At 40.1% G+C, this 14,165-nt stretch overlaps 1 protein-coding gene and 1 long non-coding RNA gene across 2 annotated transcripts in view; one reads left to right on the plus strand and one right to left on the minus strand.

Annotated features, from left to right (window-relative positions):
- LOC114646277 (SPRY domain-containing SOCS box protein 4-like) overlaps positions 1-10,256 on the minus strand; it is a 69,531-nt gene extending 59,275 nt beyond the window's left edge. The window contains exon 1 of the mRNA XM_028794397.2: positions 9,343-10,256. Within this exon, the coding sequence (XP_028650230.1) occupies positions 9,343-10,036 (694 nt within the window). The 5' untranslated portion in view covers positions 10,037-10,256. The remainder of the gene's footprint in view (positions 1-9,342) is intronic.
- Positions 1-14,165, plus strand: part of LOC127526857 (uncharacterized) — a 197,124-nt gene that overhangs the window by 31,548 nt on the left and 151,411 nt on the right. The gene's annotated exons all lie outside the window — the stretch shown is intronic.

A 14,165-nucleotide genomic window follows, 5' to 3' on the forward strand; every position in this document is an offset into this window, starting at 1 on the left:
GACTTTTGGTCACTATTTAGCAACCGCTCGTTATTTGTGACTATATTGGCCAGTTGCAAGGTGTTGTAAGATGTCTCTTTCAAGTACTCTGAATTTGATGCAAGTTGTGCCAGTTCTGTTAAAGGTGAAGGCAAACCGTAATGATGAAGAGATTGACCTCCAATACCAATTACGTAGTTTTCAAGCAACTGTAGGCAGTGGTTATAGATCAAATTTAACCACTGGTGGACTTCTGTTCGTATATGATCTCTTTCAGTCTGTCTCCTAATATCTTCTGCTATGCGGTCTTTATGTTTTTCCCATAGGTTTAAGGGGTTTTCCATTTGGCAGAACACCAACATGATAGCAAACAGTTCACGGATCTTTTGAGGTGAGTGAGACTGAGCAGCTTCCTGTACAGTCTCGTCCCAGTTGATATCGTCATGTAATAAACCGAGTGCCCTGCAGGCTGACTTATAGGTCGGATGTAGGACACCACCAACTGTTCTGAGAGATTTGAAAGATGTGGGACCTGTGATTTTGTTGAGCAGCAGTCGAAGATGGTAGCATTCAGAGTTATTCGGGTGTACAGTGTAGACCCGTCCCAGTACATTATCCTTTTTCACTCCCGAATGTCCTGGTACAGGGTTGCCCTGTTTCCTTCGACGAAACATGTTGTTTGCCCACACATATGATGGAATTTCATTATAATGAAGTTGTTTTGCAAAATCATCGTGTTTACAAAGGTCAAAGAACGCTAAAAGGGTGGTTTGTGGTGGATTGTGTATTCTATCGGCAACGTTGCCTTCTGTGAAATAAATTCTTTGTCCATTCTCAAGATGCACAGCAAGATGAACGACCGAAGGGAAACGTTCGTGAATAGGAAAACAGAAAATGCACCAGGCTGCTTCAGAGCTACTAATGTAATGACCAGCTTCGTATCGAGATACTTCGTCATTTTCATTTTGAATTGTAAATACTGCCTGGTCACTTCCCTTGTTAACATATTTGCAGATGTATTTGATTGATTTTTACTGAACTGCAAAATTCGACATTGATGTGAGCATTGAAGAAGCAGGACAGCACAGGACTATAAGGGACCACCCATCTGTTGTCGATATCTACTTCTTTGATGTTAATTGTATGACCTCCATCAGCAGGTGCGCGCCGGCGGTACTGAGGGTAACCATCTTCTCCGGTCTGAGTTTCTGAGATGAACGGACGCGGGTACTTCTTAGTGCATATTCTGTTGATCATGCAGGGTGAGTTGATATTATGAGGTCCACATGGGCCGTGAATCATGGTGGATTTTACTATTTTGTGTAGGGCAGGGTCAGTCTGTGGATCAGGAATTTCCGCACTGACGACTTGATCGATGAGAGCTGCTTTAATCCTATCTTTTAGCCACAATAGAATGTGTGCATGGGGAATACCTCGCTTTTGCCACTCTATGGTGTACATGTAGCAATTTGTACAGCCGAAAATGTTACTCTTTGTGAGCAAGTCTATCATTTTGTGAATCTTGAGATGAAACACATGACTGATAAGGTCGTGGCGATCGTGAGGTTTTTGACGTGGAAGGAGAATTTCAGTGATGTCAGGCCATTTGGGATTGCAAGTAAATGTGATGAATAAGTCAGGGCGGCCATAATGACGTACGTATGTCATTGCGTCTTGTGTACGCTCGTGCATATAGCGAGGTCCTCCATTGAAGGAAGATGGTAATATCACAGCTTGACCAAGTTCTATTAAATCAGTGTCGTTTTTGTCAATAGCATCTTTTAAGTGAACGTAATTTTCAGCTCGTAGTTTTTTCTGAATTAGTCTGATATAATTTAGTCTAGATGTAAGTGTTACAGTCATGGAGCATTTTTTGTAATTGCTTGACCAGGGGTATGTTAAGTCCAGAAAAATTAGCGCAGAGGATTTGTGCTTCCTTTTCATCGTCCCCAACGAAATAAATTTGCAAACATTTGTGTTCCTCACTCGGCATAGGTAAAAGACTGCCAATCAAGTGATACACTTGTCCCTGAACTTTAAATGAAGGCATAAAATTTCCCTCAACGATTTGTTTAGCAACAAATGACGTCATTTGAAATGTGCTGTTGTACTTTCGAATATTGTTCAAGAAATGCTCACTTTGAGGATGTTCGCCATTTAACAGGCCCTCAAGAAGGTCAGGAAGATTACGTAAAAGGAGTGAGAGAGACTTTACCACCGTTACAGCACAAACCAGGAGACTCGCATTTCCACTTCTGAGCTTGACAATAGTCACAGTGAACATCCATGGATCCAGTGTGTACTGTTTTGTCAGACTCAATGTATGTTTGGGTCGTACGCAAATCCACAATTGGCTTTTTTGAGCCAAACCTGTTGTTTTCGTATGAGCTGCTTTTCATTATTGGGATCGTATCTAGAAACAGAAGCTCTATTAACTTGTGGATTTGCCTCCGTGTATTTAGCAACAGCGTCTCTATGAACTTGTGGATGTGCTTGCGAGTATTTAGCGACAGCGTCCCTATGAACTTGTGGATTTGCTTGCGAGTATTTAGCCACAGCGTCCCTATGAACTTGTGGATTTGCTTGCGAGTATTTAGCCACAGCGTCCCTATGAACTTGTGGATTTGCTTCTGAGTATTTAGGCACAGCGTGTTTATTAACTTGTGGACTTTTCTGCGAGTATTTGGCGGCAGCTGCACGAAGTTGCTTCCGTCTAGCTGCATCAGAAAATCTACCATGACGTCGGATACGCCTCCTTTTTACCGTGTTCTCACAGCTTGGATTGCTGCTGTCATAATCGGCTCGAGCTGGATTTGTGTTGAACGGACATTCGGTTTGTGTCAATCGATATAAGCATACAGCCGCATCCGCACTTATGAATATGCTAAGCACAGTCCTTCACCCGCGAGTATTTACCTTATTTGGGCAGGCACTCAATCACGTGGGAGGCGTGATGACGCAAGACGCAACCGCCTCACAAGGCGACCGAGCTGCCCGCTATGGCCGTTTACAGTATACGAAAGTAGGTTCCAGTTATGACCGTTACGCGTAGAATTTCGAAATGAAACCTGCCTAACTTTTGTAAGTAAGCTGTAAGGAATGAGCCTGCCAAATTTCAGCCTTCCACCTACACGGGAAGTTGGACAATTAGTGATGAGTGAGTGAGTGTGCTTTGCCTTTTATTAGTATAAATGCCATTTTTGAACTGCAGATGGCAAGGCCTTGAAGAAAGCAAAAGTGCCTCATTAAAATACAGAGAGACCAGGCAATGCCAAAAAGAATATGCCAAATTTGTGTATGCCACTCTTTGTCAACTAATAATTCATGAAACAGAGCTCCAGGTTCTGTAAAGTAAGCTGGTCTTTTGTATGGCACATAACCACATCATGCACACGATGGGTTAACTGGAATGTATATCCCTACAACACTTAAATTATTACATCCTAGGCCTTTGTTTCTTCAAGATTACAATTTACGGAAAAATTGTTGGTCCACTTTACTAATTTGATAGTCTGCAATGTAGGAGTAATTTTTTTTTTTTTTTTTTCTTCAAATTTGTACTCTCCTACACATTTTTCATCTCCTCACATTTGGATGGAGTTACAAGTAGTGCTGGAAAAGGTGGCTCACAACTGGCACTGGAGAAGGAACATGAAATAGAGAATTTCATTAAACATGGATAGCATAAAGCAAGGCAAATGGGTCAACATGCATCAGAAAGATAGGATGTGCCAGTACAGAGAATTAGTCTGCAACAACAAAAACTTATGGATGCTTCACACTCTTGTTGTGTAACCAGACTGAAGTACGGTTTCCAGATTTGCAGCTAATTGGCAAAAATACTGCAAACATTTTGTCCAGCCAACAGCTTAAAAGTCAGACAACTATTTCATACAAAGTAATGGGAGCAAAAGGTAAAAAGATTTAAGTGAGAGCTGTAACCCAGCCATGTTTCTAATCTGGGAACATTCAGGGATAGAATATTCCAGAATGTCTGTTCTACTTGCACACATGCTTTATTTCAGGCTTATGCTTTACACTGGCAGCAGGACTGTTTCAAGGGCAAAACGGCACCTAGTGGCCTATTCAGTTCAGGTTGTACATTGCATCTTTCAAAGACAAATGACAACACACTGAAATTCATTACTACTTTATCTGTGCATTACCTTTCCTTCTACAGAGATGGTGTTTGGAGAGAGAAGCCAGGCATTCGATTTAAAGCCAGCAAAACTTTTTTCAAGCACCAACTACGATTTGGCCTAGTCACTAGATGGTTTATAGTAGTAGCAACTGTCATGTATACAGATATGAAGTTTCAACTTGCACTTTAAACCAACATGAAACACTTTGCCACTCTGGTGCCATGCTTAACAAAAGAAAAATTTTCATTTAAACAACTTTTTTTTTTTTTTAAACTGCTGCTTCAGATCTTTCTTGCAAGACGAGCAATATCATCTCCTCACTCTTACGTTGGTCTCCAGCATCTTTGTGCAAGCATTAAGTGCTTGTTGCATAATAAGCCATGGCCTTAAAATCAGGATATAGCAGCATGGCACCACTCTAAAAAGACATTTTGTTTACAAAGATGAACTTGTATGCTGATTTGCAGGAAGTATGTCCAGTATAATTAACATGTATTTTGTTAAGTCAGGCTATAAAGGTAATTTATTAAAAACTAATTTTTTGAACTCTAGTCTGTCCAATAATAATGATGGCATTGCATTACTCCACAAACACAATGGAGTGTTACACTTTTATTTTAAAACTATAAGGGATCGCCTATCAAAGGACCCTCACCCCAACCCACTTGGCTGCCTCTACCTCGTGCAATGACCTTGAGAAATGTGGTACTTCGCTTTCATTTCCAGTTGGACTAAATATACAGCAGCATGTGAGGAAGTGTGCTTCAGGAATTCCAAAATTGAGTACACACCAGATCAGATGTTCTGGCAATCAGACACTCAAGTACTATGCCTCAAGGGCTAAGCACTGTGGCCATGCAAAGTTGCAATGTGTTGAACAAGCCTGCAAATATCTTTTGGAGAAGAATGATAAGCTGCCAGCCATCGTTTAACTCACTTTAACACCGAGACCTGCAGCTGGCCAGATGCCCAGTATCTCTCAGCAGAATCATTCATACTTTAAGGAACACGGACTAATCCAACTGAGGGAAGTCCGAGACTTTGTCCTTGCAAACCATAGTAGGGAATGAGGGATATAACTGAAAGGTTGTGCTTGAGTGCTCTCGCATGTTTTCTACTAAAGTAGCATTTCTTTTTACCCAAAAAAAAAACAAAAGCTCCTAACCTTGCAAAACTAACTTCAAAAACTAATCCTGACCCATCAAGCAAAGTGGATTTAATTTCAACCTTTTCTGATAAGTTACACTGTGGTGAGAACAACAGATTTGTTAAGCATATCGGGAAGGCACTTGCATGTATAGGCTAGACAATCACTATGAAAGCAGATGCCCATCAATGGAAATTTCTTTACATGTCTTTCTGGGAACTCTATGCTTTGTCATCATGTTTGCACGCATTTTATTTGATACTACACAGGAATGTTACCTCCAAAAGTAGACTTCACTATGGCATTTAAACAGTAAGGTCAGCTTCATGCCTGCAAGACCAGATTATGATTATACTTAACAGATAATCACCAACCCTTCTGATCGATAACATTTAACTATTTAAACTACTAAAGCAAGACTGCCAGATGGTAACAAATTATTACAAGTATAAACTTCCAACAGACGGTCTTATTTATGCACTATGCATGTAAAAATGTAAGTGAAAACACATTAACGGGTGGATGCTCCCATATACTTCAATTGACATGAAGCGCGCACATTTGTACAGATGTAGAGAATGTGCATTTCTGCCACTTTATAAAAAGCAGCCATGTGTAATCTAGAACACATGTGCAGTTAACACAGGCAGACAATTGGGTCTACATAGTCAGTTCTCCAGAAGAGGCAAGGACATGTGCAATGATGCAGTTTTGTCAATGTGCACAAGTGCATTTTCACATACTGTATACAGGCCATAGAGTGAATTTACAAAGTATTCTGATCCCTTCACACTATTCTGCACAGTGTTATAAATTTTAACTAGACAACATTTTCATATTTTGCCCATTAATTTACATTCAATAACCCATTATGACAAAGTAAAAACAGGTTTTCAGAAAGATTTATGAACTAAAAAATAACTTCAATCTTTCATTTGGTAGCAATTACAGCCTTGAGTCGTTTGGGTAAATCTCTACATCTCTTTACATACCTGGATTTACATAGTTTAATCCATTCTTCCTGGCAGATCTTTTCAAGCCCCGTTAGACTGGGTTGGAAGTACTTATAAACTGCCATCTTCCAGTCTCTCCACAGAAGTTCTAAGGATTTAAGTCTGTGTTTTGACTGAGCCACTCAAGGACAGTCAGGGATTTATCACAAAGCCACTTCATTATTTTGGATATATGCATCAGAACGTTGTCATGCTGAAAGGTGAATTGGTACTCCAGTCTGAAGTCACATGCACTATGGAGCAGGTTTTATTCAAGGACCTCTCTAATTTGCAGCATTCATCCTTTCCTCAATTCTGACCAGTCTCCCTGTCCCTACCACTAAGAAGCACACACAACATGATGGTGCCACCGCCATATTTCACCACAAGGATGGTATTAGGCAGGTGATGAATAGTGCCCGGTGTTCACCAGATACAGTACGTGAAGTTATGCCCAAGGAGTTCAAAGAGAATATTTTATCATGTTCGCAGAGTCCTTTAAACTGTCAAATGCCCTTCTCTCAAGGGTGGCTTCCGTCTAGCCACCGTACCATAAATACCTGATTGAGTGCTGCTAAGGTGGTCATCCTTATGAAAGGATCTCCCATTTCAACAAAACTTCTAAAGCTGTTAGTGTAACCATTAGATTCTTAGTCACTTCCCGACCAACACCTTTCTTGCCCAGATACTCAGTTTGGCCAGATGGCCAACTCCAAAAAGAGTCCTGGTTGTTGCAAACTTCTTTCACAATTACTGAGAAAACTGTGCTTCTAGGAACACTCAACCCTTAAACGGTTTTATACCCTTACCCTGATCTATGACTTATCACTATTGTATCACTATGGGCTATTTTACGGCTTGTTTTTTGTCTGCACAAGCAATGTGAATTGTGGGACCTTCTATACACTGGTGCATGCCTTTCTAAAATTATATTATGTCCAATCAAATCAATTTGCCAAAAGGTGAACTAAAATCAACTTCTAGACACAACATAGATAATTAAAATCAAGCGCAATGCACCGGACCACAATTCAGAGTGCCATAGCAAATGAACTGAATATATCTTAAGAGATTTCAGTTTTATTTTTTTTTTTTAATAAATTTGCAAAACTTTATGAAAATATGCTTTCACTTTATAAAATGAGTTACGGAGTACAGATCGGTAAGAAAATGCCAAATGTACTGTATCTGTTTCAAATTAAACCTACAATGCCATGAAGTGTGCATAAAGTGAAAGGGTCTAAATACTTTCTGAATCCAGTGTATACATACACACAACACATACAATATTCAAAGAACAGGCAATAGAAATGTGCTTGGAGATGCATTTCTGGACCCTGCTGTTTGAGCACAGCAACTTCAGCTGAGTGAAGTATCAAAGCAACTGAAAATCAGTCTAAACAGCCAGAAGAGACATACAAAAAAAAATATATAAAATGCACACTAAATTGTGGAGAAAACGCACCATCTATTCCAGATTTGTGACATGACCTGGATTCAGTCAAAATGCATTAGCACAAAGACGCCTGCTATTCGATGTTAGAGTACCACCAGCAGCCTGCACCACTTACTCTGTAGGAATGCTTCCATGCTACACACTGAACCGTCTTATCAGATCTGTATAGTTGCTTCTCACGCACCTTCAAACAGTACAGGACCACTGGCACTCATGCCAGTAGATTCAGGGAGAACTACTACCCACCGATTACATGGTGTAGTGAGCAACCAATCATAACTAATAACTCCAATACAACACTGTATTTGTGCATATATTTCCTGTATGTCTTTATTGGTATTATATTGTCAGCTGTTCCAAGGAGACAGGCAGCTAAGACAAAGCAGAACTTTAGCTCAGCAATTAATCTTCCTGTGCAATAACCTCTCACTTCCCTAAAGACCAAATCACAGTAAACTTTTTTTTGCTTTGATTTACTTTCATATTTATGAGAGAACCCACACAAGCAAAACTGACCCTTATGAGAAATATATTACCAGGGATATGCAATAAATTATTTTTCCAGATCTCTTGTTGTCACAAACATGCATCAGAAACATTGAAGGCACAGATCAATACTCAACTGTCTTGGCTTGAAAATGGAAATATTTGGTAAGTTTAAGCTTTTCATTCCAAGCCCCATACTGCAGCACAGGCAAGTTTATAGAAAGCACTTAACCTTAGAACACAGTTTCATGAGGCAATATACACACACACGTTCCTTCACAAACAGCTTAGACTTGAAAAACATAGGATTTCTGTGTTAAGGATAAGAGCTTTTGCAGCCTCATTAGTTTTAGGTGAGGCCCCAGAAAAACAAGCCAAAAAATATATATTTTTTTTTTTAAACAAGAAAAAAAAAAAAATGGTATGTCTAACAAAAACATGTAAATACCAAAATGTCAACATAGATACTGTAGGAAAAGTAAGGTTAGTGTTCACTGCTGTAACCATTGTATATTTGGTACACATTCTTAGTGTGAGGTTTTGAAACCTTCACCAAAGCACTGCAACTGGGACAGTAGAAGCACGTTTGTTTTGTGCACTTTTCATATATACTCAGTTACTTGCACATAAGCAGGATATGAATTTCAGCACCTGATATGCACAATCAATGCACCCCTTTTGTTACTGTAAGCTACCTTAGCTCAAGGCTTAATGTCTTCCACATATCCCTCCCCAACCCAGACACACAAAAAAAAAAAAAAAAAAAAAAGGACAGTTGCTGCTTTGTGAACAGTGCTTGGGGGACGGGGCTATTGTTTTGTCCATCCATTGATCACAAACATTTTGCTTCTGCATGTCTTACTTAAATTTAAAAGGGCTAGTTGAAACCGGAGACTGACAGATTTCACTTTGTTATAATTGCAGCTTTCAATGTTCATTCAAACTATCCAAGTACACAACAGGCAAATACTAAAAACCAAAAAGTAGGATTTGCATAAAACAGATGAACAACATTTAGGTTTGTCTTTGGTCAGCTTCTTAGAAATGGTACATTGTACTAGTGGGCATGGAAAAGAGAAACTCCAAACAGATCACATTTTAAACAAATAAAGTGCTTAAATGCTTTCTACGCATACTTACGATCCAGTCCATTGATATATCTCATTGTAATTTCACAGTGCCCCCAAACAGCACTGACTATTGGATAAAGTTTTTTCCCCTTGAGACCTCTAAAGGCAACTCCAAGATATTGGCCGTCTACTATAAAACTTAGCGTTCCCTCATCCATATCCAATACAACCAGGAGTGTGTCTGGCAGGACAAAGGACTCATCTGGTTCCAGAAACACAGGATAGGTAGTTCCAGGTTGGTTTTTGCTGTTGTAGTAAAGTTTATTGCGTCCCAGGTCCCAGCCCCATGACTCACAGTTGCTCCCAACCAAAGAAGTATATCCCACAGAGTGTAAGGGTGCATCGGATGTTGAGACTCCAACAACTGCATGTGTCCCCCTCTGTCTTGTAGGCCAGTGAATCTGCCACACGTGCAAGCCCCTGGTGTAGCCCACTTTACCACGTATACAGTCAGTGCTCTGAGCTACTGGGTGCCTATGGAAAGTCAATTTATCATCTTCTTTAACAAAAATATTGAGGGAGCGGTCTTCATTATTCCAAGCATGCTTAAGCTGCACCTCAAGACACACTGGAGGCATATCCAAGAGCATATCTAACCGGGCTGGCTTGCAGAAGTCTGGACCACGCAGCTCTCGCTTGACTGGTCGGAAAGCAGATTCCCTTACATCTACAGTCTTGATGCTCCCTGAGATTTTCTGCCCCATTTCTGACTTGTTGCAGAGAAACGTAATGTCAAATTTTGGGGAGGGGGTGTAAGGGGATGACAAACAGGCAGGGAAGAAATAGGATAAGGAAGGGAAGGGGAGGGGAGGGTGGTCTTGGTGCGCTTTGGGAGGGAGGGGACTGTTTCTCAGAAAGCCTGCTGTTACCTCATGAAGGCAGTTTACAGATGGAAAAGAAAAAAAAAAAAAAAAGACAGAGGAGCCTCACTTCTTCAGCATATGGTATTGAAGGCTAAGCCTTCCTTCATGAAGGATGGCCTCCTGCAAAAAAAAAGAAAAATAAGAAACATCACTAACTCTGGATATTTCAGCATATTATAATGGCTCAAATTCACAAATCACAATAGCTAGTTGTAAATGCATTGTTAGGAGTAGGAAGCAAGTCAGTCACTAATAAATGAACAGATGCATAACCAGGTCCAGTCTGCTGTTGGTTCATTAACTCACAGACAGACATTCTATGCATTCCAGCTTATTTTTTTTCTTTTTAGTTTGAGCATGTGTGGAGAGGTTTAGAACACACATCCATTAGTTATCACAGACACTTCATTTGTTTAACAAGGCACAAAAACATTAAGCATTTCAGACAAGAATAAAGAATGAATGTTTAAGAGACTTCAAACATCCGGTAACAACATTATTAGCTTCTTACAGAAGCACACACAGATTAATTGTGTCATTGTAATTAATGTTTCAGATTATTTGGAGGAAACTATTTGGCAATTGTCTAAGTAATGCTGAAGCCATAAAGTATTCCTGGCTACTGTGGGAAGCCCCTTACTTGCACCCTAGTCAACAAGTCACAAAAAAGTACAAGTTCAACCCAGTCTCTTCCTCTACTCATATCCAAAGTGAAGCATTCCTAGTCTTTCCAAAAATGTAAAGCAACTACACAGAAAATTCAGAACATTCAAGGATGTTTAGCAAACTGCAAATCTACTTTCTGTGCTTGGTGTGTGGGTGTGTTTGTGTGTGTCCTGCGGTGAGTTGGCACCCTGCCCAGGATTGGTTCCTGCCTTGTGCCCTGTGTTGGCTGGGATTGGCTCCAGCAGACCCCCCGTGACCCTGTGTTCGGATTCAGCGGGTTGGATAATGGATGGATGAAATCTACTTTCTGAATGTTGGCTTTTAAGAAGCTTAGAACTTAAAAACAACAGTAGATTTTCAAAGGCAAGACAATGGAGCATGATCAGTTTTAAGAAAATTGTGTGAATATTTCCATGGCAAAATGTTCAGCTCCTCTGGATCTCAAGAGCTAAATAATTGGGGAGTTGCGTGTTAAAATACGGTTTAATGGTTGTTTTAAGTAATACAGTTTAGTGGTTGTTTTAAGTAAACATTAAAATTGCTCCAAGTTACGTTCTGAGCATGCATATGTGCATTACATCCTTAGTAAATTGAAAGGATCTTCCAAGTCTTCTACAGGACACTTGAAAAACAAGTATGAATAGAAAAAACAGACTCACCAGTATTATTCTAAAATACCAGAAGAAAAGTAAACGTTTCTGCAGAGGAAGCAGGACGGGACTAGCATGATGATCATACTCCAACTTTTATATGAAACACACACTCTTAAAAAAAAATGTGTGCTGCCATCCAGGTAGAAAAGGGGCAGTGGTGGCTTCTGGTCTAGATATTAAAAAGTATTTTTTTTAACATTTTAGTGAATTTATTCAAAGCAAGTAACATTCCATACAAGAAAGTTAAACTTGACAAAACTAAGTTCATATCAACCCCCACCCATGAGAATGAGAGCTAGACCAACAGAGTAAAACTAAGAGTAGGGGAAAAAGGAGGAGAAAATCCCCAATATAAATTCTTATTCTAAAATGTTAATGATTAGAACCTGCCAGGTTTTAAAAAAATTTGCACAGATCCTCGAAGTGAGAATTTGATATTTTCCCTCAATTTCAAAAATAGTATATAACATCAGTTGCTCACTGATTAAAAAAAAATAAATAAATAAAGGAGGTGGGTTAGGGTTCTTCCAGGCTGTGCCTATAGTGAAGTAAAGGCAATTAAAATCATTTTGTCCTTCTCCACTTTAAGCCCATTTGGAAGTACACCACACACAGCTGTTAATGGATTAGATAGATAGAGATAGATAGATTAGGAGTGACCGTGACACCAATAGGCATTTAAAGATGTTGGTCCAGAATTACATTAATTTGGTACATGTCCAAGCATATGGCCCAGTAAGGCTGGAGCTCAACTGCAACATTCACAGATTGCATCTTATCCTGGAAGCATTTTGGACAATTTTAAAAACAAGACAGACATGCTTGATAAAAGAATTTTAGTTGAATAATAGAATGCTTTGCACATATGGAGCTGGAGTGAATTCTGTGCATGGCTGCCTTCCACTCCTTTTCTGAAATGTTGAGTAAGAGATCCTTTTCCCACTGTACTCTTTTTTTTTTTTTTTTTTTTTTTAAAAGATCCCAAACACATTTTAAAACATCCTGCCTTTTATATATCATAAAAATGCTGTCCGAGTCCTCGACACTGATCAATATTTCTTCTAGAATAGAAGTAGGTGGAAGGTGAGGAAAACTGGGCAGATTTTGTTTAGGAAAGTTTCTAATTTGGAAGTAGTGGAAGAATTGTGTTGATGGAAAGTTACATTTGGAGTGTAATTGTTTGTAGGAAGCAAAGATGTTATCCATGTATAACTCTCTAAGTGATTTAATCCCTTATGTCTTTCAAACATTAAAAACTGAAGATATTACAGATTTTAAAATTTAAATGGAAAATTGGTTTACTAGGCGGCACGGTGGCGCAGTGGGTAGCGCTGCTGCCTCGCAGTTGGGTGACCTGGGGACCCGGGTTCGCTTCCCGGGTCCTCCCTGCGTGGAGTTTGCATGTTCTCCCCGTGTCTGCGTGGGTTTCCTCCAGGCGCTCCGGTTTTCTCCCACACTCCAAAGACATGCAGGTTAGGTGGATTGGCAATTCTAAATTGGCCCTAGTGTGTGCGGGTGTGTTTGTGTGTGTCCTGCGGTGGGTTCACACCCTGCCCGGGATTGGCTCCAGCAGACCCCCCGTGACCCTGTGTTCGGATTCAGCGGGTTGGAAAATGGATGGACGGAAATTGGTTTACACTATGTTTTGGAACCACATGGTGGCTGCCGTGTTATTTATTTAAAAAAAAAACAAAACAAAAAAAAAAAAAAACAACACTTGTTTAGCTTAGAATTTTAACTTTGAGGCAAACGGATTATTTCAGATAAAACAGAAGTTGCTTCCTTACCGCAAAATATTTACTCATGGCAGTGGAGTGGAAAGATGGGTTACATTTTGTTTAGCACATTCAATTAAAACTTTCACAGAACTCCATACATGACACTTTTTAAACCACAAAAGGCAGTCTCCTTTAAGTTATCGCCATTTACTAGAAATGGAGTGGAAGGAAACCCTGTGGCAAAGCAAGAAGATCTAAAGCCAGAAGGTAGCCAGTAGGTCAAAAAAAGATGGGCAATTCAAGACATCCTTCATTAAGCCAGCAGTGCCAGCAAGAAGCAATTACCCCAAGTTTAGAAGAAACGCAAAGAAAAACAAGTAGTATACACTGAGCACCTTACAGGACTGGTAAAATATACTTCTCCCTCAAGGATGGAAATGAGTTACAGGGATTAAAAAATGCCCAATACTAAGAGGATGCCAAGAGTGGAGGCAACCCTTTTAATAAGGTGAATAGGGACCCTTTTCTTTAGATCTGGGATACTATAGGAGATGAAGCTCGACAAAACTGCACAGACACTAAACATGCAACTGGGTCTGGAAACTCTAATAAGATATTAAAAAAATAAAAAGCATGTCTCTAAGGGGCAGCACGGTGGTGCAGTGGGTAGCGCTGCTACCTCAGAGTTAGGAGACCCAGGTTCGCTTCCTGGGTCCTCCCTGCGTGGAGTTTGCGTGGGTTGGCGCCCTGCCCGGGGTTTGTTTCCTGCCTTGCACCCTGTGTTGGCTGGGATTGGCTCCAGCAGACCCCAACCCGTGATCCTGTAGTTAGGATATAGTGGGTTGGATAATGAATGGATGGATGTTTCTAGGGTTCTCTACAATGGTACTCCATGAGTTAGTGACCAGCTTTCCAAGAGGAAAATGTTCATTG

The sequence above is a fragment of the Erpetoichthys calabaricus genome, chromosome 2, assembly GCF_900747795.2.
Source record: "Erpetoichthys calabaricus chromosome 2, fErpCal1.3, whole genome shotgun sequence".
In the NCBI taxonomy this organism is placed as follows: domain Eukaryota; kingdom Metazoa; phylum Chordata; class Cladistia; order Polypteriformes; family Polypteridae; genus Erpetoichthys; species Erpetoichthys calabaricus.